Source organism: Planococcus citri, chromosome 4 (assembly GCF_950023065.1).
Source record: "Planococcus citri chromosome 4, ihPlaCitr1.1, whole genome shotgun sequence".
Taxonomy (NCBI): domain Eukaryota; kingdom Metazoa; phylum Arthropoda; class Insecta; order Hemiptera; family Pseudococcidae; genus Planococcus; species Planococcus citri.
Genome location: NC_088680.1, coordinates 3,141,955 through 3,163,235, shown reverse-complemented (window position 1 = coordinate 3,163,235; position 21,281 = coordinate 3,141,955). Strand labels below are relative to the sequence as shown.

At 34.2% G+C, this 21,281-nt stretch overlaps 1 protein-coding gene across 1 annotated transcript in view; it reads left to right on the top strand.

The window, feature by feature from the left end:
- The window catches only part of LOC135845029 (putative fatty acyl-CoA reductase CG5065), a 39,413-nt gene that overhangs the window by 7,825 nt on the left and 10,307 nt on the right, over positions 1-21,281 (top strand). Inside the window, exon 2 of the mRNA XM_065363471.1 lies at positions 16,690-16,894. Coding sequence (XP_065219543.1) covers positions 16,697-16,894 — 198 coding nt within the window. The 5' untranslated portion in view covers positions 16,690-16,696. The remainder of the gene's footprint in view (positions 1-16,689; positions 16,895-21,281) is intronic.

Genomic DNA, 21,281 nt, shown 5'->3' with positions numbered 1-21,281 from the left:
TTCGACATCAACAAATACATCCACAATATCAAAGTATTTTTTCAAATTTGAGAAATCTTTGAAAATTTGGTCGATGTTAGTGTTGATATATTTGTGGATGATTGACTTTCACGTCAACAAAACATCAACAACCCCAAACTATGGAAAAGTGAATAATTTTATCAATGTTATTAAAAATTTGTTTCCCTCTTTAAATAAGATCATATTTTTAAATTTTTACTGAACTTTTAAACACTAGAACAGAAATTTCAATTCTGAAAAATTTGTCGACATAGTAGTAAATCAAAATTTACATCTACATGTCGAAATGGCATGTCAAAGTGTCAGAAATAATGAGAAAATTTCAAAAATTTTCATTAACCTGGCTTCTTTGGATCTTTTGACTTATTGCCAATCGAGCCAATCAAATCAGCTGTGAGAACATCTACCACGCCAGAAGACTCCATCTGCGCATATTTGAGTTTTTTCTCTTGTCCAAAATTCTTGTTATGACGACAATCTAGACTCTCACTAGTGTCAGTTTTGGCAGCTTTTGGAACATTTGTAGAATAGTGCATCCTTTTAAAGATGGCATCTGCTTTTGAAGGTTCCAAATACCGCTCAAATCAACCATCACCACCACTCAATTTGTAAGATTGAAAATTGACGAAAAAACAAATTCAACAATAAATTTTCCAATACCTTTTAAATTTTGATATCTACGTAATCAATACACCAGAAAAATTGAATTCAGCTCCTAAAATTTACAGCACTCTAGTTCTTTTTGAAACTGGTCAAGAACAGACTCAAATACCAAACTCTCCCTCTTTCTCAGTTACTTTCAGGGATTGAAAGTTTGAAACCATTCAATACCAAAGGAATCCTCTCTGAAATCTGATATCTCCACCAAGGAGCGTTTTCGAAACTAGCATCTCTGCAGTGACGACCTTGACCTCAAACTGATCTCCATTCAGGTGTCTTGGAGACTCCAATCAAACAAGACCCATTTCCGATCAAACTAGCTACTTCAGTAGTATCACAAGTAACGGCTCACTGTTCTCAAATTACACCTTATGGTTTACGAGTATAACTGTGGCATCTTGGAAGTTGAAACGAAGTTCTTTTCTCTCCCCTCTGCCCAAATTACTCTTACCCAAACCATATCGCCATCATTCATAGGTACGCGTATTTCACATTTTCTCTCCGAGGGCATTAAGAGAACCCATCTACAATCAACATCTACGACTACGACTACGAGTATACCCAGCCCGCAGCACGTAGGCTATGACCAACCAACGGGAACACGATACATGGCTGGCTACACGTAATACCCAACTCGTAACTCTATTAGCACTATTATCGCTAAAAAAACCAGCTTCGCTATGTAACGAAATCGTCGCTCGAAAAAGAGAAAGTAACCGAGAGGTACCTCCACCTATATTTACCTAGTTGCTAGCCGCGCCACTACAATCTGCACACTTGTGACTGCGACTACTGTGACTGTGAGTGTGAGTGTGACTCGACTCGACTCGACTTACCACATAGTTGAAAATGATTACATCATGACGTCAAAGCGTGATTTTTTTCGGCTCGTTTCGCAAATTAAATTACTTTTTTTCTCTCCGAACGAACATGTAGTAGATACCGCATCTCGTTAACGGATTCTCTATTCTGGGAATTAAAATACAGTCACACTTATTACAATAGAAGGAGAGCAGAACAGAAAAATCCGAGGGTTTGAGTGAGTGACGTCGCATTTTCACACTTATTAGGCCAAAGGAAAGGATGCAGATGAGAGTGACTGAGGAGAGGGAGGGGATTTCATTGCTCGAGTATAACTTGAGAATCACATACCTATATTTGACATTTTGTTGTCGTAATCTATTTTAACCGACATTTCGCATACGAAAAGTTGTGTTGCCTTAGAAGATTGGGAGTACGTATTAGATTCTCGAAAATTCGTTCATCTCACGCAACCTGCTTGAGAGTTTTTTGGTATGTTTTAAACCACCAATTCGATGGTTGATTGATGAATGGTCATTAACTTAGATAATTACTATAGAATTGTGAAATTATTAGATGACTTTGCTCGTTTTCGTAACACTACATACGCTGAAACTATTATTATCGTCATTGTTGTTTCAAACACCACGTGTAGATACGGTTTAATGTGACATACGTGATGAGTAGGTGGATAGTGGGAACTGGATAACGCAATTTGGAAAATCGAAAGATGTCGAAAAATGTAATAACCTGAGATTTCACGAGCAGAAATCCACCCCCCCCCCCCAACCAAAATTCAAAATCAACTCTCTTGTAAAAAAAAAAAGTCACAAATGGTAGGTCATACGAATTCTTGGATTTTTCCAAAATTTAGAGGCTTATTGCGAGGCTGAGAGAGCTCGTATCAAAAAAATAACTCGAAATTCGAAATCAGCACCTTCAAAAACCAAGCAAACCATAGGTCACACAAATTTTTCAATTTTTTTCAAAATTTAAGGGATTTTTATTTGAGTGTGGGGAAGCTTAGTCTCATAACAAAAAATTAAATTCAAATTCGAACTTAGCACCTTCAAAAACCCAGCAAACCATAGGTCACACGATTTTTTCAATTTTTTTGAAATTTGGACCTTATTGTGGAGTCCAGAAAGCTCGTATCAAAAAAATAACTCGAAATTTGAAATCAGCGCTTATGAGAAACTAACAAACGATATGTCACATGATTTTCCAACCTTTTGAAATTCGAGGCTCATTTTGGGCTCTTAGGGACCTGGTGTCAAAAAAAATAACTCAAAATTCGGAATCAGCACCTTTGAAAACCTAGAACACCACAGGTCACACTATTTCTCAATTTTTTTGAAATTTGAGGTCTTACTTTAGGACCCTAGGGGCCTCGTGTCAAAAAAATAACTCAAAATTCGAAATTTAGCACCTATGAAAACCTAGAAATCCATAGGTCACACGACTTTTATAAATTTTTTTCGAATTTGGGGCTCATTGTAGGACCTTAGGGGCCTCGCATCGAAAAAATAACTCAAAATTCGAAATTGACACCTTCAAAAACCTTGAAAACCACAGGACACACGACTTTTTCAATTTTTTTGAATTTGGACTCATTATGGGATCCTAGAGGCCTCGTGTCAGAAAACTTGCTCGAAATTTGAAATCAGCACCTCTGAAAACGCAGCAAACCTAGGGTCATACAATTTTTTCAATTTTTTATTGTGGGGGGGGGGGGAATTTTGGGTCTTATTACGGCACTTGAAGGGCTCACATCGAAAAGATGTATCGAAATTCGAAATCAGCTCCTGTGAGAACCTAACAAACGATGTCACACGATATTCAATTTTTTTCCAAATTCGACCGAAATTTATTGAGGGGGGGATTGCACCCACCCGGGTACAAAATCTGGCGTTGTAAGTCCGAATTATAATTATTCAAAATCACTTAAAATCACTGCCAACGAAGCGTCTGGAGCTGATTTGAAACACAGCATTTTCAAAATAGAGATTCTTGATAGAAGGAGAAATCCCCCTCTCCTAATTTGGTGACAAATTTGAGAAAAAATTTTCAACTCATCCGATTTTGTGTTCAGGGACCCAGAAACATATTCGTCGTGGCACAAAACCTACCCACTTAAGACAACAATATTATTTACGGCAAACAGGTTATGCAATTTTATTAACATGTTAGTTTTAATGCAACGCCTTTTAAGGTAGGAACAAGGGAGGAATTCCAACTGGCAGAAAAATTTTTGAACGGAGCCGAGCTAAATTTAAAGAGCAGGCAACAATACATCACCAGCTAAAATTTCAAACATCAAACAGAATTTTTAAAATCTTTGGACCACAAATGAGAAAAAAATCAAAACATTTCCAAATTGACTTAGAAAGCTGAAATTTTATACTTGCCCTATTTTCGACCTCCCAAATCGATTAAAAATAGTTTCAAACCGTTCTGAGCAGTTTCGCAACCTCCAGCAGATTTTTGAAAGTTGAAATTTCCTCAGAATTTTACCTTTAGAATTTATAACCTCGTGAAATTGAAGAGCAAAATAATTTTTTGTAGCACGATTTCAATGTTTCGAGTCCATTAGAGATGATTTCAAGCTGTTCAGAAGCCTTCAGCGAAATTTTGAAAATTCCAGATCCTTTATTGGGAAAAATTCTGAAAAATTCAAACTTTCAAAAAATCTGCTGGAGGCTCCAGAGCTACTCAAAACGATTCTAAACCATTCCCAATCAATTTTGGGAGATCAAAGATATATGGTACATGCCAAATTTCAGCTTTCTAGGTCAGTTTTGTAAAATTTTGATTTTTTGCCATTTTTGACCTAAATTTGATTTTTAAAAATTCATCAAAAAATCGAAAAATGCACTTCCGGACCTGAAATTTTGACTGGAAATTGAAGTCAAAACACTTGACCGAAAATATTAGACCTTTACAATCGAAGGAATTCCGGATCAAAACTCAGGGAGGGAAGAAACCTGTAAAAATAGGCACAAACACTTCGAGTCAAAAAGAGGTAATTTCGTTGAAAAATGTTCAACATAGAGTATCAGGCAACGTTCTTCTACCTTGATCTATTCCATGCCATCTTCAGATCCCCCTCCACATAGATATTTTTTACCCAATTGACCTCAAACAAATCTCAAACTCGCTCCGATGCATCCCAAAACAGTCTCACCTCAAAGCTCAAAGATTATATCTCATTTAAAAAGTCCATTTAGAGGAAATGAAACGTCTTGGAATCACATCACACACCTACATGACTCCTGCACAATAAATCATAAAGACTTTCTACGTCAGTTTGCTAGATCCAAAGACCACTTACACTACACTTCTTGCTCTTAAAACAAGTCAAGCTTCTTCCACATCTCGCTACACGATACAACCATGTGCAAAAAACTAGCCAAACCGTGCATTTATTAAAGCAGATTATTCAACTGCTAGACGATTATTTCATATCACTATACTCGACGTACTCGTATCTCAGCGTCACATCGTAATAAACCTTGCGGTAGGTTTTTTCTCTGGTGAAGCCAACAATCGATTTCATTCACGTAACAGTCGAGTCGATTCGATGAATAGGATGAGAATTATTATTATAAAAGGCGTGCGTCGAGTCGAGAAATAAAATTACACGCTACATTGTTACAAAATAAAAACACAAATCGAGCGCCGGCTCACAACTCCAGCCATTGTGAGTACTCGTATATCAAAGAATGGCGCACTTAGTGACGACAATTTACCGTGAAAAACGATCAATTCGCCGTATAATTTACGAGTACGTACTTATCCGTAAGGATACGCATTTTTGATATGGATACGGAGAACACGAGCGTCCGTCAATTCGATATACGAGTAAATATAAGTAAAGTACCTACCTACTAACACGGGGCACACTTGTATTTTTTGACCGAGTGAAAGTTGTCGAGTACCAACGTCAAGAAGACAGGATGTATATTGACCAGGTAACCTCGGCCCAGTCTTCGAAGATCTTTATTATATCGTCCTATCGAGCTATAACTTGTATATGCATTTATGTGTAATACACAAACACACACGTCAAAGTACTACACCTGCCAAATTGATTCTTGCGGTATAGTACATACCTACGTAATGTTTACAAGCACGAGTAATAATACCTATAGAGTAATACCATATAATAGATTCGGTCAACTCAGCCATGATTTACGAGCATTTAGGCAACCCGATGGTGCTGGCGGGAACTGATGGCTGATGGCGTATAAAATTAGTATAGAAATTACATTTGTTTACACGTGAATGAATAAGACCCCAGACGAACCAAGTTATAAGGATTCGCGTATGTATGTACTACCTAACCATAAGTTGAATCTGAACTTACATGTTAAGAATAATCACACCGCAACCAGTCGCGATCAGATCAGCTGCTGATGGAACTGGCAGCACGTAACCGAGCTTTTCTCGACGCGTTAATTAACGTTCATTATCGTTATCATAATCGTGGTTTTTGTGTATGGCATTGGAGAGTATAGGACGTGTACGTTTAAGCTGCCATTGGTCGTGGTTCCGTTCGATTTCAACTTCTCTTGTTCATTTAAATTATACCTATCGTACCTACAGAAATAGCTGGTCTACACAATTTTAAAGGTTTCAGTCGTGGATTTGCAGCTCTCAAATAGGTCGGAAGAATCCTCCTCTTCCCCCCCTCCCATTAAGGTTTTCGTGATCCAAAGTACCTCAACTTCTCAGATCCAGTCTCATGGTTCGTTTTGAATAGTCCATTACTACCTATTGAATTGGAAAAAGTGTGGAAGAAGACTGAAATTTGGTAAACAGATGGTCCTGTCTGTGTTGCCATCCCTTTCTCTATTGTAGATCTATGTCCCCTAAATCCCTTCTTTCGTCACATCAACTAGAATGTAAATTCTAGAACAAAAAACACTAGTTTTACACGTCTTCTACAGCTAAAAAATGAGAAATTTTTGAAACTGTTTTCCATATCAAACCGATAAAATTTTACAAAAATTGACAAAGTTCAGCGAAAATTGCATAAAATGTTGTTAAATGACGTAAAAATACTCAAAGCATTAAAATAATATAATTAAAAATTACCATAATTACCAAAATTAACAGTAATTTACCAGAAACTACCCATAATTTACAAGAAATTACCCGTAATTTACCAAAAATTACCCGTAAATTACCAGAAGTAATTTACCAGAAATCACCTGTAATTTACCAAAAATTACCCGTAATTACCAAAATTACTTGTAATTTACCAGAAACTACCCATAATTTACAAGAAATTACCCGTAATTTACCAAAGATTACCTGTAAATTACCAGAAGTAATTTACCAGAAATTACCTGTAAATTACCAAAAATTACTCATAATTTACCAGAAATTACCCGTAATTTACCAGAAATTACCCGTAATTTACCAGAAATTACCCGTAATTTACCAGAAATTACCCGTAATTTACCAGAAATTACCCGTAATTTACCAGAAATTACCCGTAATTTACCAGAAATTACCCGTAATTTACCAGAAATTACCCGTAATTTACCAGAAATTACCCGTAATTTACCAGAAATTACCCGTAATTTACCAGAAATTACCAGTAATTTACCATAAATTACTGACTATTTGCCAAAAATTATCTGTAGGTAATTTTCTCAGAAACAACAGTACCTAATTCATTAGAAAATATAAGTAGATAATTCACCAAAAATTACTGGTAATTTAGCAAAAATTACTGGTAATTTAGCAAAAATTACCTGTTACTGTAAGTTATCAAAAAAAAAAACTGGTAATTACTAGAAAACAAAGCAATTTACAAGAAATAAAAATTACCTGCAATTTACCAGAAATAACCCAAAATTACCAAAATTATTCGTATTTTACCATAAATTGAAAGGAATGTACCAGAATTTGTCAGTAAGTAAGTTTCCAAAAAACGATAACGAAAGTAATTTTCCAAAAATTACCAATAAATTACCAGAAACTAGTTGCCCATCGGCCATCATTTACCAAAAATTATGCAATAATTTACCAAGAAGTAGCTGTTGTTTACCAGAAATTACCCGTAATTTACCAGAAATTACCCGTAATTTACCAGAAATCATCCGTAATTTACCAAAAATTACCCGTAATTTACAAGAAATGACAAATTTTGTAAAATTGAGAAAAAATAAGAATGAGAAATTACCCATAATTTACCAGAAGTTACCCGTTATTCACCAGAAATCATCCGCAAGGTAATTCACCAGAAATTACATATGATTTACTAGAAATTATTATCTATTATTTTTACCAAAAATTACCTATGATTTACCAGAAATCTCCCATAATTTACCAGAAATCATCCGTAATTTACCAGAAATGACAAAGTTTACAAAAAATGAGAATAATAAATTATCTATACTTTACCAGAAATTACCCGTGATTTACCAGAAATTACCTGTAATTTACCAGAAATTACCTGTAATTTACCAGAAATTACCTGTAATTTACCAGAAATTACCTGTAATTTACCAGAAATTACCTGTAATTTACCAGAAATTACCTGTAATTTACCAGAAATTACCTGTAATTTACCAGAAATTACCTGTAATTTACCAGAAATTACCCGTAATTCACCCAAAATGACAAATTTTGTAAAATTTTCCAAAAATGAGAATGAGAAATTACCTGTAATTAACCAGAAGCTATTCGTAATTGACCGTAAATTACGCGTAATTTACCAAAAATTACTCAAAAATTTACAAATTGATAAAAATTTAACAAAATCTGGTGAAATTTAGTGAAAAATCCACACAACGACACAACATTGCCAGAACGTGAAAAATGACATTAGAACACTCGAAAAAACTTGGTAAAACTTCAGAAAAATTTGTACATATACTTGATGAAATTCAAACAAAATTGCATTGAATTCCATCAATAATAGTTGAAAGTTTAGTGTTGGTTTAGTTTCAATTTTTACCACTTTTTGCGTGTTTTCATGACGTTTTAACAATTTTTTTGCCATTTTTTCCCCTAAATTTGGCAACAGTTTCTTTTAAGTGTTCTTATGTCATTTCTATTAAGTATTTAACTACTCATTTTTGCTGAATTTTTATAAAATTTCAGTGATTTTATTGCCTTTCAAGTGTTTGAACTTCAAAGATTTTTCTGTGCATTTTTTTTGGATTTTCGTCATTTTTAATTAATTTACAGCTGTTTAAATGTTGAATTTTATGTAAAATTTGAATAAAATGTGAACAGTTTTTGGTAATTTTCAACAATTTTAATGACAGTTTTGTTTTTTAAATAAATTATACAATTATTAGTTTTTTAGCATGTTTATGTAACTTTTCAAGTTTTATCAAATCTAACAAAAAATTTCATGAATTGTTTGGTCATTTGAAATAAATTTTAATTCTTTTAAACATGTTTTGTGTTATTTTTAATACGTTTTAACGATGTTTTGCACAAGTTTCACTAAATGTTGTCCGATTTTAATGCTTTTCAAATGTCTTTACGCCATTTTAACACGTTTTATCAATTACCCAACCATTTCTTCCCTCCACCGTCTTAAAACCACATCTAAAATTACCATCTCCAATTCCTATACTTACTGCAAGCTTTGTTACATTATTTTAGTTGTTTTCGCCAATGTTGCAAAATTTCGATTAAATGCGTCAATTTTTTTATAATTTACGATTTACAGCAACGGTTTAATGCTTTTAGAGACCATTTCAACATATTTTATAAATGCATCATAAATGATAATTTTATGACAATTTTTACGACATTTCAACAGTTTTTAGTTATTTTTAAGGATTGAAATTTTCGTACTTTTATACTTCATGCAATTTTTTTCAAGTTTTGCAAATTTTGTCAGTTTTTGGTAATTAGAAAGTATTTTAATGCTTTTAGAAAATGTTTTTTTTTTCGTTTCGTTTTAGATTTTTAATGCAGTGTCATTGGAATTTTGTCAAATTTTGCTGAAAGTTTCGGACCAAGTTTCGATCTCCTAGATTAATGGGTGAGAGGGAACGAGGGGACTTCAGGCCGGTCTCAAGGTCAAAAAATGTAAAAAAATCTGAAAGTTGACTTTCTGGACCCTTGAGAGGTTTAAAAAAGATCACAAAGTTGAAACCATACAAAAAGCATATAAATGCGATATCTTCCTCACTGGTTGTGCCAAATCCGAACCATAATGGTCAATTTGGAATGACCGAGGGACAAAAACTGAGAGAAATTAGGTGTTTTTCTCCTTGAATAGGATAGGGAAGACCTAGCATGCTGAAATTTGGATGCAATGGCCACAAAAAAGTAGTTACTTGTTCGTGGTTTGATTTTCGGTCATTTTTATCAATTTGGATCCTCATTGTGGCCCTGTAAAAAATAACCGTTTTGTAATTTTCAGCTTTGACCTTCAGCAAGGGTCAAATCTAGATTCCAAAATACCACCATTTCTCAAGTTTGACTTCATTTGACTCCATTTGACTCATTAGAACACGTCACTGGTTTGAAAAGCAGTGATTCTTTAGGGGGAGAAAACATAAAAAAGGGGATACTGGAAATTGGCTAATTTGAGCTCAACCTACCGAAATAGCCATCATCTTTGAACCAAAGTTTGACTGAAAATAACATATCCGTAGTACACTCTGTACACTCAAAACAAAGTTATTGAATAATTTTTTTTTATAGCTCTGTGCAAGAGTAACTATGATTTTATCGTCTTGTACACCTATTCATCGTCCTGCCATAAAACTTCGAACAATCGTTTGTTTTCTATTCGTACCATATTCATTTTAATAATCACACACATCATCATTATTGTTAAGTATTACGATGAATTTCGTATAATTTCTTCTCACAGATAATCTCATCTTTATCTCAAGTCATTAGGTACATTTCTCGAAATTTTTTTATTATCTAAGCAAAATGCAACAATAAAATTGCAGAGAACAAGCATCATTAACGTCGAGTCTCCATAAAAAATAGGTAAGGAAAGAGACATTGACGCAATTTCAGCCAGAGAAATTAAGTGATGAATTAACGAGATAAACGATGATGATTCTTTTAATCTAACAAAAGCATAAATTTATTACTAAATTGGAAAGGATGGAAGCCACTTTAAAATAAGGAGAAAAATTCAGAAAAACATGACTTGTAAATTTTCACTTCTCACTTCACTTCCCATCGATTTCCTCTATTCACAAATGGTTTAACTACACGAGTAAGACAAACTTTACCTATATTCGAAAAACAGCATTCCAGCAGCGTTTGTTTACGAGAAATCTCTTCCATAAAACACTCCTCAACAGCTCAACTCGTTCATTGTCACATGTAACCTTGACTATATGTCTAAAATTTGAACATACCTGCGAAACAATAAACACACAAACGCGATTAGGTTACAAGATAAACGTCTAATATAAGAATAAGCATACAAATTACGTAAGTGGCAAATGTTTAAAATTTCGTCGCCAAATATCTCTCTGTACATAATTCAAGGATTTAGAAAATTCCAACACAAAATTTTCGTTATCAAATTAACACATCTGTAAACGTCACATCCACCCTTGATCGCCATTTTAAAATCATCCCCTACCCCAATCCCCAAACAGATACACGGAGGGACACCTTATAAGAAAAGTACAGACCTAAACAAGACCATGGTACTCGTACATATATACACCGTGACATTATGCAATTGAAATTTCTCGCGGAGTCTCGGTAAATTGTCTACGAGTATGATTAGATAATAAATTAGAATTGACGAACATTTTCAATACTTTCTCTTATAGCTACACGTTAAATAGTATAAAATATTATGCTCTATCGGATGTTGAATTATATAACTGGCAACAGTATACTCGTTCAAATCTCCGTAATACTTGGCCTATTGCAAATAATAATGTATGGTAAGTCAGTCACGAGGTTATCGTGCTCTTCTCATATTGTTATTATCCGTGTAAGTATGTGAGTTTTATTGTTTAAAATTGCTGACCTTGCACATTGTATAACGGAAAATAAAGAAGATGCGTGCCATACTTTTCCATTAAAAACACACACACACACATTTCATACGCGATAGGAACTGCTGAACCTCTTTCCCAGTGTTTTTCCTTTTCTACAATAAGTGTCCTTCCTCACAAATTCACCGAGAGTTTTACATCTACTCGTATGACTCTGATCATAGTCATAAGTTGCTGAAAACAAGTCGAGTGGAAAATTTTTGTTTTTCTATCGCGACAGATCTGCGTACAATACATGGCTTCGATGTCGAAGATAACACTTGACTGAAAAAATGTGTAAATAGAGCTACTCATAACTACACTGTAGCTGGAATAAATAATGACTTAAAAATATATAGATCCAGTCCACACGCACCTAACATGCCTATATTGGCCGATCTCCAAAGTCAAGGTTGTCATTTAGTATCGTAAACGACAACGAATAAAAATAAAAGAAAAAAAATATATTTTTTTTTACTTCTCTTAAATTCACTTATATGTAGGTACTCTTATGCTTGAGGCTTCTCTCTTTCTATGTACCATTTCTCGTGAATTATCATTCGATTCTTCAACTTGGAAGGATTCGATAACCTCTTCAACAAAAACTCAACTGGTATTTCTACTTAACGTAGCGTAGTATGGAGGTATTGCATAATCTATCAAACGCACGTTCGTTGTTTCTACGCGATATTTAAATATAATAATTATGTATTGGAGAAGTAAAGAGTAAACATGAAGGGAAGTGGTGAGGGGGATGATGGGGGGGGGGTGATGTGGAATGGATTTATTTTCAAAGTTCGAGTTTTATCGCCATCAATACTGCTAGATTGTTTCATTTTGAAAATTTTTCGACAAAAAAATCGACGTGAGTTCCAGCATCATTTTTCAATCAGATACCATTAATACAGCTTTTCAGAGTTTCCTAAATGTGTTCTTGTTGCACTATGATGTGTCTTTCCCAGTGAGTTTCCCATTTGGTATAGTAAAAGGGAAACAAAAAAGTATTACAAAATTCCCATTCCCCCTACCCACCCAAATTGAAATCAAAACTGTTAAGCAAAATTTAATGGACCTTCATAACATGAAGAAGACTTTCAACTCTCCATACCCAAAAGAAAAATATAAAGTAACTAAACAAAAATATAAAACTTTATTTGAAAATGCAAAAAAAACTGCAAATGATAGAAAACTCCAAAATGCCAAAAACTTCAACAAAACCTCCTGGGAACTTATCAAAACAAAAAAAAAAGATAACTGTATAGATTATATTATGGACCAAAACCCCATGGTATCCAATCCGCTGGAAATTGCCTCTGCTTTAATTCTTTTGTAATTTACCAAAGGTAGAAAACTTGAAAGATGATGAAAATCCCTTGGATAATTTAAACCCATCCAAATGTTGTCGATAGTGACTTTTAAACTATAATAAATAAATAAGTAAATTCTACATTCTTCATTGCACCAACAAACTCAGTTGAGGTCATGAATGTATTCACTCACTCAAAAATTCCTATTTAAAATACCATGTACTTGATATCTATATACTGAAAATAACAGCGCCATACATTGCTGAACCAGTAGCCAGCCTCTTCAACATGTCTGTTCTGGAAGGAGCCTTCCCCAATATCCTTAAGGTCAATATCGTGACATCTGTGTTCAAGAAGGGCGATAGAAGTGCCATGAATAACTACAGACCCATCTCTATAACATCAGTGTTTTCCAAAGTTCTAGAAAGCTTATTCTATACCTAAACGTATATCAAAATTTTTCAGTGATAATAATTTGTTACACAGCTACCAATATGGATTTTGCAAAAACAAAAATACAACAAATGCCATTTATCAACTTATTCGCAATATCTTGGAAAATCTGCACAACAAAAATGACAGCACTGATTCCTATGAATATGGGTGTCTCAGTACAGCAGTTTGTGGATGATTTGGTAGCGTGGTTCAGAATAAATAAAATAAAATTAAATGTTGATAAAACAAATCTAATATATTTTGGTCACAACACACAAAATTTAAATTTGGCACTGCCTATTACTAAAGTTGAATGTCTAAAATTATTGGCAGTATACATCAACTCCAGTCTAATTTGGACTGATCACATATACTATTTAGCTGGGAAACTATCATCAATAAATTATCTTCTTTGGCAATTAAAAGGTGTCACCAATGTGTAAACTTTAAAAATGGCATATTATGGAATGTTCCAGTCTAATATGGCATATGGCTTGGTGTTTTGGGGCAGCAATATCAGTCTTATGCAGCAAATTTTTGTAATACAAAAACGAGCAATTAGAATCATCTATCGAATGCAAGTCACAGAATCATGCAAGAATGTCTTTCTTTCAAATGAAATTTTAACCTTACCCTGCTGATACATATATGTATGTGTACTGATATTTCGAAAGGGCCCATTCGGTCAGTGCCGAGAAGGGTGTAGATTTTATTTTTCAAAAATTAAAATAAACTTCCAGTGTTCTCCGGTGGATCCCAACAGTGTTTGAGTGTGAAGCTGTCCATGATAACTTCACGTTTGCGCGCCGTTTAGATCAATTGGAAAACTTTGGAAGATTGTACCGATTTTTGAAAAATAAAATCTACACCCTTCTCAGCACCGACCGAATGGGCCCTTTTGAAATATTGGTACACATATCTGATAGCCCAAATTGTGAAGAAGGGCATAGTAAAATTACATACCCCTCAACATAGTTATTATACTAGAAATAGCCAACAACCACATAGCACACAATTTAGGACTAAATTTTACCAAGCTTGTATAAACTCCATAGCTGAGAAAATGTATAAAAAAATTCCAAATGAAATCAAAATTATCAATTGCATAAAATTATTTTCTATAACTCTGAAAAAGTGGCTGCTAAAAAAGCATTTTATTCAATAGATGAGTATATGGATGCTGTTACATAACTGAGTGCATTAGAAACTGAATTTTCAGCGACTCCTTGTATTTTTGATTTATCATCTTCAATATTCATGATCATTCATACAGCATCAAAGCATCATTGTTTCTTTTAAATTTTTTTTTTTGTATAATCGATAATTTTAGGATGTTGTAAATAATTCTAAGAATCTTTATAAATGTACAAAATATCTCAATTCTTTTAGAATGTATTTTTTCTGATTTATTACAATTATGTTTTTTTTTTTTTTTTTTTAGTTTCTATTATTTTTATTGAAGGCATCTATTTATAAATATCTGTGCTAATCCTATACCTCTATAATGCTGTACATAGCGCATTCAGTTCATTTTATTTCATATTCTTTATTTATTACTCATTTTTTTAAATACGTAGGTATATCTTTATCATTTCCTATACTGTTAATAAATAAGTCAACTTTGTTAATGCAGCAATGCTGCCTATTGCAAAAAATTAAGTTGATTTGATTTGATATCTCCTGTAAAGGAGTGTGACGACGACGACGACGACGAACTTCTCAAAATGGCATAAGGGTAGAGGCACCAAATATGGACCACTTTTTTTTTGGAGGATTGCCACTTGAAAACTATAGGGGGTAGAAACCTCCACAAGGACTTAAAATGAAGTTCCATCCTTCCACTAACACTGTACAAAACTTCAGGGGTGAAGGTCAACTTCAAGTATGTTTTTTTTATTGTTGAGTGATGACTGATGAGTGTCAAAATGACAGTTTGAAATTTTGGACGCCTAATATGGACCATCTATAAAATTTCAAAATAAACATACTTTCACATTTTTAAAAGGTCATATTTATTTGTAGAAATGAACAAAAACACTTATTCTAAGCAGTTCAAGTTTATTTTGAATATATTTTTTTAAATTGTTGAATGACAAGTGTCAAAATGACAGCTCAAAATTTTGGACGCCTAATATGGACCACCTAAAGAATAATTTCAAAATAAACATATTTTTACGTTTCAAAACATCATATTATTATTAGTAGAAATGAACAAAAAAAGGTTTTTCAAGCATTCCCCTTCTCAGCAGCTGTAAAAAATGAGTAAAAAATTCAATATCACAGGTGGTCCATATTAGCGCACCCCATAAAAAAAACTTTGCACCAAAAATTTCTGTACATATCCTCATTTTTAGCAAAAACTGATCACTCCAGCAGAAACTACATCCTTTTTTGATATTATAAACATCAATGATATTTAGAAAATTACACCACACATATATTTTAATAAAAGTTGAAAAACACACTAAAAAAATTTATCAGAGTATCAAAACAGTTTTATGTAAATTTCTCAGCGAGTTTTGACTTTACAGTTGTAATTTTTGGTGAAAAATACATCAGAATACATTTTTTCCTGACAGATTGCGCTAATTACCAACGAGAACAGGCGCTGGTCCATATTGCGGACTGGTCCATAATTGGTGCCCTTACCCTTAATTAAAATTGAACAGCCAATTCACATTTACACGTTAAAAAAATTAAAAATGAGTTTTTGAAACGTATGAATACTTCTGAAACTCTATAACTTTTCGCCTAAATTATCCTGTTAGAAGGGGGGGGGGGGTGAGACACCCGGCTCATCCTCCAGTTCGGCACGTCCCTGGTTTTTATATTTTATTCGAAGATTTTAGAACATTTTTGTGGAAAACTGGAATCAGTAAGTTATTGCTGGAAACTCCAAAACAGCATGCAACCATCTCGAGTCGATTTACCTGCTCGAAAATATGATACAGAATAAATGTCAGCTTCCCAAATTAATTGGGTTCAATTTTACGGAAATTTCAAGCCTCCAAGAACCTGCTGGAAACTCCAGAACTGCTCTAAATAGCTCGAAATCGGTCAAATCGTTCTTGATCGATTTCGAGCACGTCAAAAATCTCGTAAAAGTACCAAATTTCAGCTTTTTAGCTCAAATTGAGTAAAATTTTGATTATTTTTTTTCACCTTTTCTTGGGGCAATTTTGATTTCTAAAAGTTCATCGAAATTCTAAAAACTTGAGCACTTAAAATTTTGATGCTGGGGTATTTCTCTGCAATTTTCGATCTAGCTTAATCCAGGTTGGAAAAATTCTGAGCAGCCTCACCCACCAGCAGGTTGGAATTGGGGTCCCCTGAAAAAAAAAAGTTAGAACGCCTCCCTCTCAGGCCATCCAAATCTCCGATTTTTAATTTGATAAGTACCTACTCGACTGAAACCAAATTTCAATTCTAACACATCACTCATCAAATCCGTATCAATTTTTTTGTTTCAGGCTCACCATGACGGTAGCCAAACCGGTAGCGGAGTTTTTCAAAGGCCAAAAAGTGTTCATAACTGGCGCTTCCGGTCTTATGGGCAAAGTGCTCATATGGAAATTACTGCACAGTTGCCCGGATATCGACACGATCTATGTGTTATTGCGGCCAAAACATGGTAAACCAGTTGAAACACGATTGGAAGAAATGATGAAAACACGGGTATGTGAGTATGGGAAAATAATTACATTACGTATGTAAGTACATACAAATGCACGTACAGTCGTACACGTCTGCCTGTGCCTGCCTATACGTAGTACAGTATGTGCATAAGATGCTGCCAGCCTCAAGCATCGACAAACGATGATAATAATATGCGGACAGAAACGTCTGCTTGAGCTTATACATACGTATATCTTATCATATTATCACAAATATTATGTAAACCGAAATCGTTACACCCGCATACCATTTCATTCAACAAGGTACAAGTACCTATATGGAAAGAAAGGACTAGGATACCCTCTGGTCTCTTGACTCATCATTCTGTCAGTGGGGCCATTGGGCCAACATACATATAAGTCCTACCATAACCTATGGTATGCCAAACTGACCCTTATATACGTAGATGTCAATCCGGATCCCGGATTGGAAATTTACCGGCAACTTCAGTGTTATCGTGTAATTTACGGTACCTAATTAACCTTGTCGCGAGCTGATCAGGATCAAAATCACTTTATTGAAATATTACTTGACCGTCAAAATTTATCGATATTCGGTAGTCGTTTAAAATATCAATCAATACGTGCCTACTGCCAACATAATCACTGTCAATCATTCGTTATTACATTACCGAAAATATAGGTAACCTAAAACCTCCGTTAATTATTCATAATTATCGTAAAAGTTCAATAACTAAACGGTAAATTATGGAAAAGTCGAAACAGACAGGTCTATTTAGAAGAGACAATTTTATTCGTTTGAAATACGTAATCGTAATGAGTTTTTCAAATTGAACTGGATTTGGTTATTAAAGTCAAAAAATAAGGTTCTTAAAACGCTAGAAAAACTGTGAATTTTTTTGTTGAAATTTCACCAAAATACATTTCATGACCTGAAACCTGTTCTGATTTATCAAATCAACTTAAACTTGGCAAATTGGGGTTCTTTTAGCACCTAAAATTGACCCTCAAAGTTTCAAGGGTCAAAGTTGAAAATTACAGAAAGGTCATTTTTTTGGAGGGACATAACACGACTCCAAATAAATGAAAAGGGTCCAAAATCATACAATTGGTCAGTATCCCCATTGTGATCAACGTATCCAAATTTCAGCTTCCTAGGTCATCCCTACCCCGATTAATGTGGGAAAACCCTGATTTGACCCAGTTTTTGACCCCCTCACCCCTAAATTTGATCTAGACGGTCCAAATTTTCAGCATACAATGGGAGAGTGCCCCATAAGTGATTATTGCAGGTTTCAACCTTCCAACCCTATTTGCCCTCTCTCCAGGGTCAAAAAGTGGATTTTTGGTCTAGTTTACGTGTTTCTCAATTTTTCAGACAGCCGACAGCCCCTCCAAATTGACCTAGAGGGTCCAAATTCTCACAGTACAACGAGAGGATGTACCCAAAGTGCTTTTTGCATGTTTCAACCTTCTAACCTCATTTTTACAAAAAGGTCATTTTTTTGGAGGGTTATAATATGACCCCAAATTGATGAAAAGGGTCAAAAATCATACTATTGGTCAGTACTTTCATTGTGATCAACATATTCAAATTTCAGCTTCCTAGGTCATCCCTACCCTGATTAAGGTGAGAAAAACGTCATTTGATCTCAGTTTTTGACCCCCTCACCCCTAAAATGGATCTAGAAGGTCCAAATTTTCAGCATACAATGGGAGGGTGCCCCATGAGTGATTATTGCAGGTTTCAACCTTCCAACCCTATTTGAGCTCTCTCCAGGGTCAAAAAAGTGTGTTTTTAGTGTGCGTAGCACACTATTGGTTTCGTTCCGAAAGTTGAAAAATTCTTTGGCTCGAATGTTCTCTTAGAGGAATGGGCCGATTTTTTTGAATCTTTCGTAGGTAGGTGAGGCATAACTTGAGGGAGGGAATGTCGTAATTATAATTGCAATTACTCAATTAGCTTCTTGAGTAATTGCAATTAATTACGAAAATTTGTACCAAAAAAAGAATAAAAAAGGGAAAAGGGCCATATCAAAAGGGAAGCCGACTTTAAATTTTCAAAATTGAACAATGAGAAAGGTATCAAAAGGGAAGCCGACATTGGTTTTAAAATGTAACACTGCAGGGGTCCTAAAATATTCTTATCTACAGTGTTATCTTTCCCATTGTTCAATTTTAGACTAGATGCCGAAAGCAGGTGGTTACCCTTTCGGAATGAAAACCCACCAGTCATTTGTGAAACACCTGCAGGTGTTTCATTTACACACGTAGATGCTGAAAGCAGGTGGTTACCCTTTCAGAATCAAAACCTCCAGTCATTTGTGATTTTGCTGTGCTCCCAAGAGGTTCTCTCAATCTCTCAGTACTGCAGTGCTTATGCTTTCCTGATATATCGCGTTGTGCTCCGGAGCTTTCAGAATAGCATAGCATAGTGTATTCGGAATCGCGTTGTGCTTTTTTTTTCAAAATCGTGTTGTGCTTTTTTTTCAAAATCGAGTTTTTTTTTAAAAATCACGTTGTGCTTTTTTTTCAAAGTTCGCGTTGCGCTTCTTTTTTAAAATCGCGTTGTGCTTTTTTTTCAAAATCGTGTTGTGCTTTTTTTTTGAAATTGCATTGTGCTTTTTTTTCAAAATCGAGTTTTTTTTAAAAATCACATTGTGCTTTTTTTTCAAAGTTCGCGTTGCGCTTCTTTTTTAAAATCGCGTTGTGCTTTTTTTTCAAAATCGAGTTGTTTTTTTTTAAAAATCACATTGTGCTTTTTTTTCAAAGTTCACGTTGCGCTTCTTTTTTAAAATCGCGTTGTGCTTTTTTTTAAAAATTGTGTTGTGCTTTTTTTTCGAAATCTAGTGCTTTTCAATTCCTAAAATTTGCATTGTGTTTTTTTTCAAAGTTCGCGTTGTGCTTCTTTTTCTGAAATTGCGTGGTGCTTTTTTTCGAAAACGCGTTGTGCTTTTTTTCTAAAATTCGCGTTGTTTTTTTATTTTGAAGTTCGCGTTGTTTTTTTATTTTGAAGTTCGCGTTGTTTTTTTATTTTGAAGTTCGCGTTGTGCTTTTTTTTCAAAATCGCGTTGTGCTTTTTTTTTCGAAATTGTGTGGTGCTTTTTTCCGAAATTGCGTTGTGATTCTTTTTGAAGTTCACGTTGTGCTTTTTTCTCAAAATCGCGTTGTGCTTTTTTTTTAAATCTCGTGTTTTTTTTTCAAAATCGCGTTATGCTTTTTTTCCAAAATGGTGTGGTGCTTTTTTTCAAAATTTTGTTGTGCCTTGATTTTTGAAGTTCGCGTTGTGCTTTTTTTTTTCAAAGTTCGCGTTGCGCTTTTTTTAAAAAATCACGTTGTGCTTTTTTTTTCAAAATTCGCGTTGTGCTTTTTTTTTAAAATCGCGTTATGCTTTTTTTCCAAAATGGTGTGTTTTTTTTCAAAATTTTGTTGTGCCTTTTTTTTGTAGTTCGCGTTGTGCTTTTTTTTCAAAGTTTGCGTTGGGCTTTTTTTTTTAAAATCACATTGTGCTTTTTTTCCAAAATTCCCGTTGTGCTTTTTTTAAAAAAAAAATTGCGTTGTGCTTTTTTTCTAAAATTTGCATTGTGCTTTTTTTCCTAAAATTTGCATTGTGTTCTTTTTTTTTGAAGTTCGCGTTGTGCTTTTTTTTCAAAATCGCGTTGTGCTTTGTTTTTAAAAAATCTCGTTGTGCTTTTTTTCCAAAATGGTGTGGTGCTTTTTTTCAAAATTTTGTTGTGCCTTTTTTTTCAAAGTTCGCGTCGCGCTTTTTTTTTAAATCACGTGCTTTTTTCCCAAATTTGCGTTGTTTTTTTTTTTTTTAAAATCGCGTTGTGCTTTTTTTCTAAAATTCGCGTTGTGCTTTTTTTTGTAAATCTCGTTGTGCTTCTTTTTTTCAAAATCGCGTTATGCTTTTTTTCCAAAATCGCGCTATGCTTTTTTTCCAAAATCGCGTTATGCTTTTTTTCCAAAATGGTGTGGTGCTTTTTTTCAAAATTTTGTTGTGCCTTTTTTTTCAAAATTCGCGTTGCGCTTTTTTTTTAAAATCACCTGCTTTTTTTCCAAAATTTGCGTTGTTTTTTTTTTTAAAAATCGCGTTGTGCTTTTTTTCCTAAAATTCGCGTTGTGTTCTTTTTTTTTGAAGTTCTCGTCGTGCTTTTTTTTAAAAATCAGGTTGTGCTTCTTTTTCTGAAATTGCGTGGTGCTTTTTTTTGAAATCGCGTTGTGCTTTTTTTTCAAAATCGCGTTGTGCGTTTTTTTTCAAAATCGCGCTGTGCTGTTTTTTTTTTCAAAATCCGCATTGTACTTTTTTTTCAAAGTTGGCCTTGTGCTTTTTTCAGAATTCTCGTTGAGCTTTTTTTCAAAATCGCGTTGTGCTTTTTTCAAAATCGCGTTGTGCTTTTTTTTCACTAAAATTCGCGTTGTGCCTT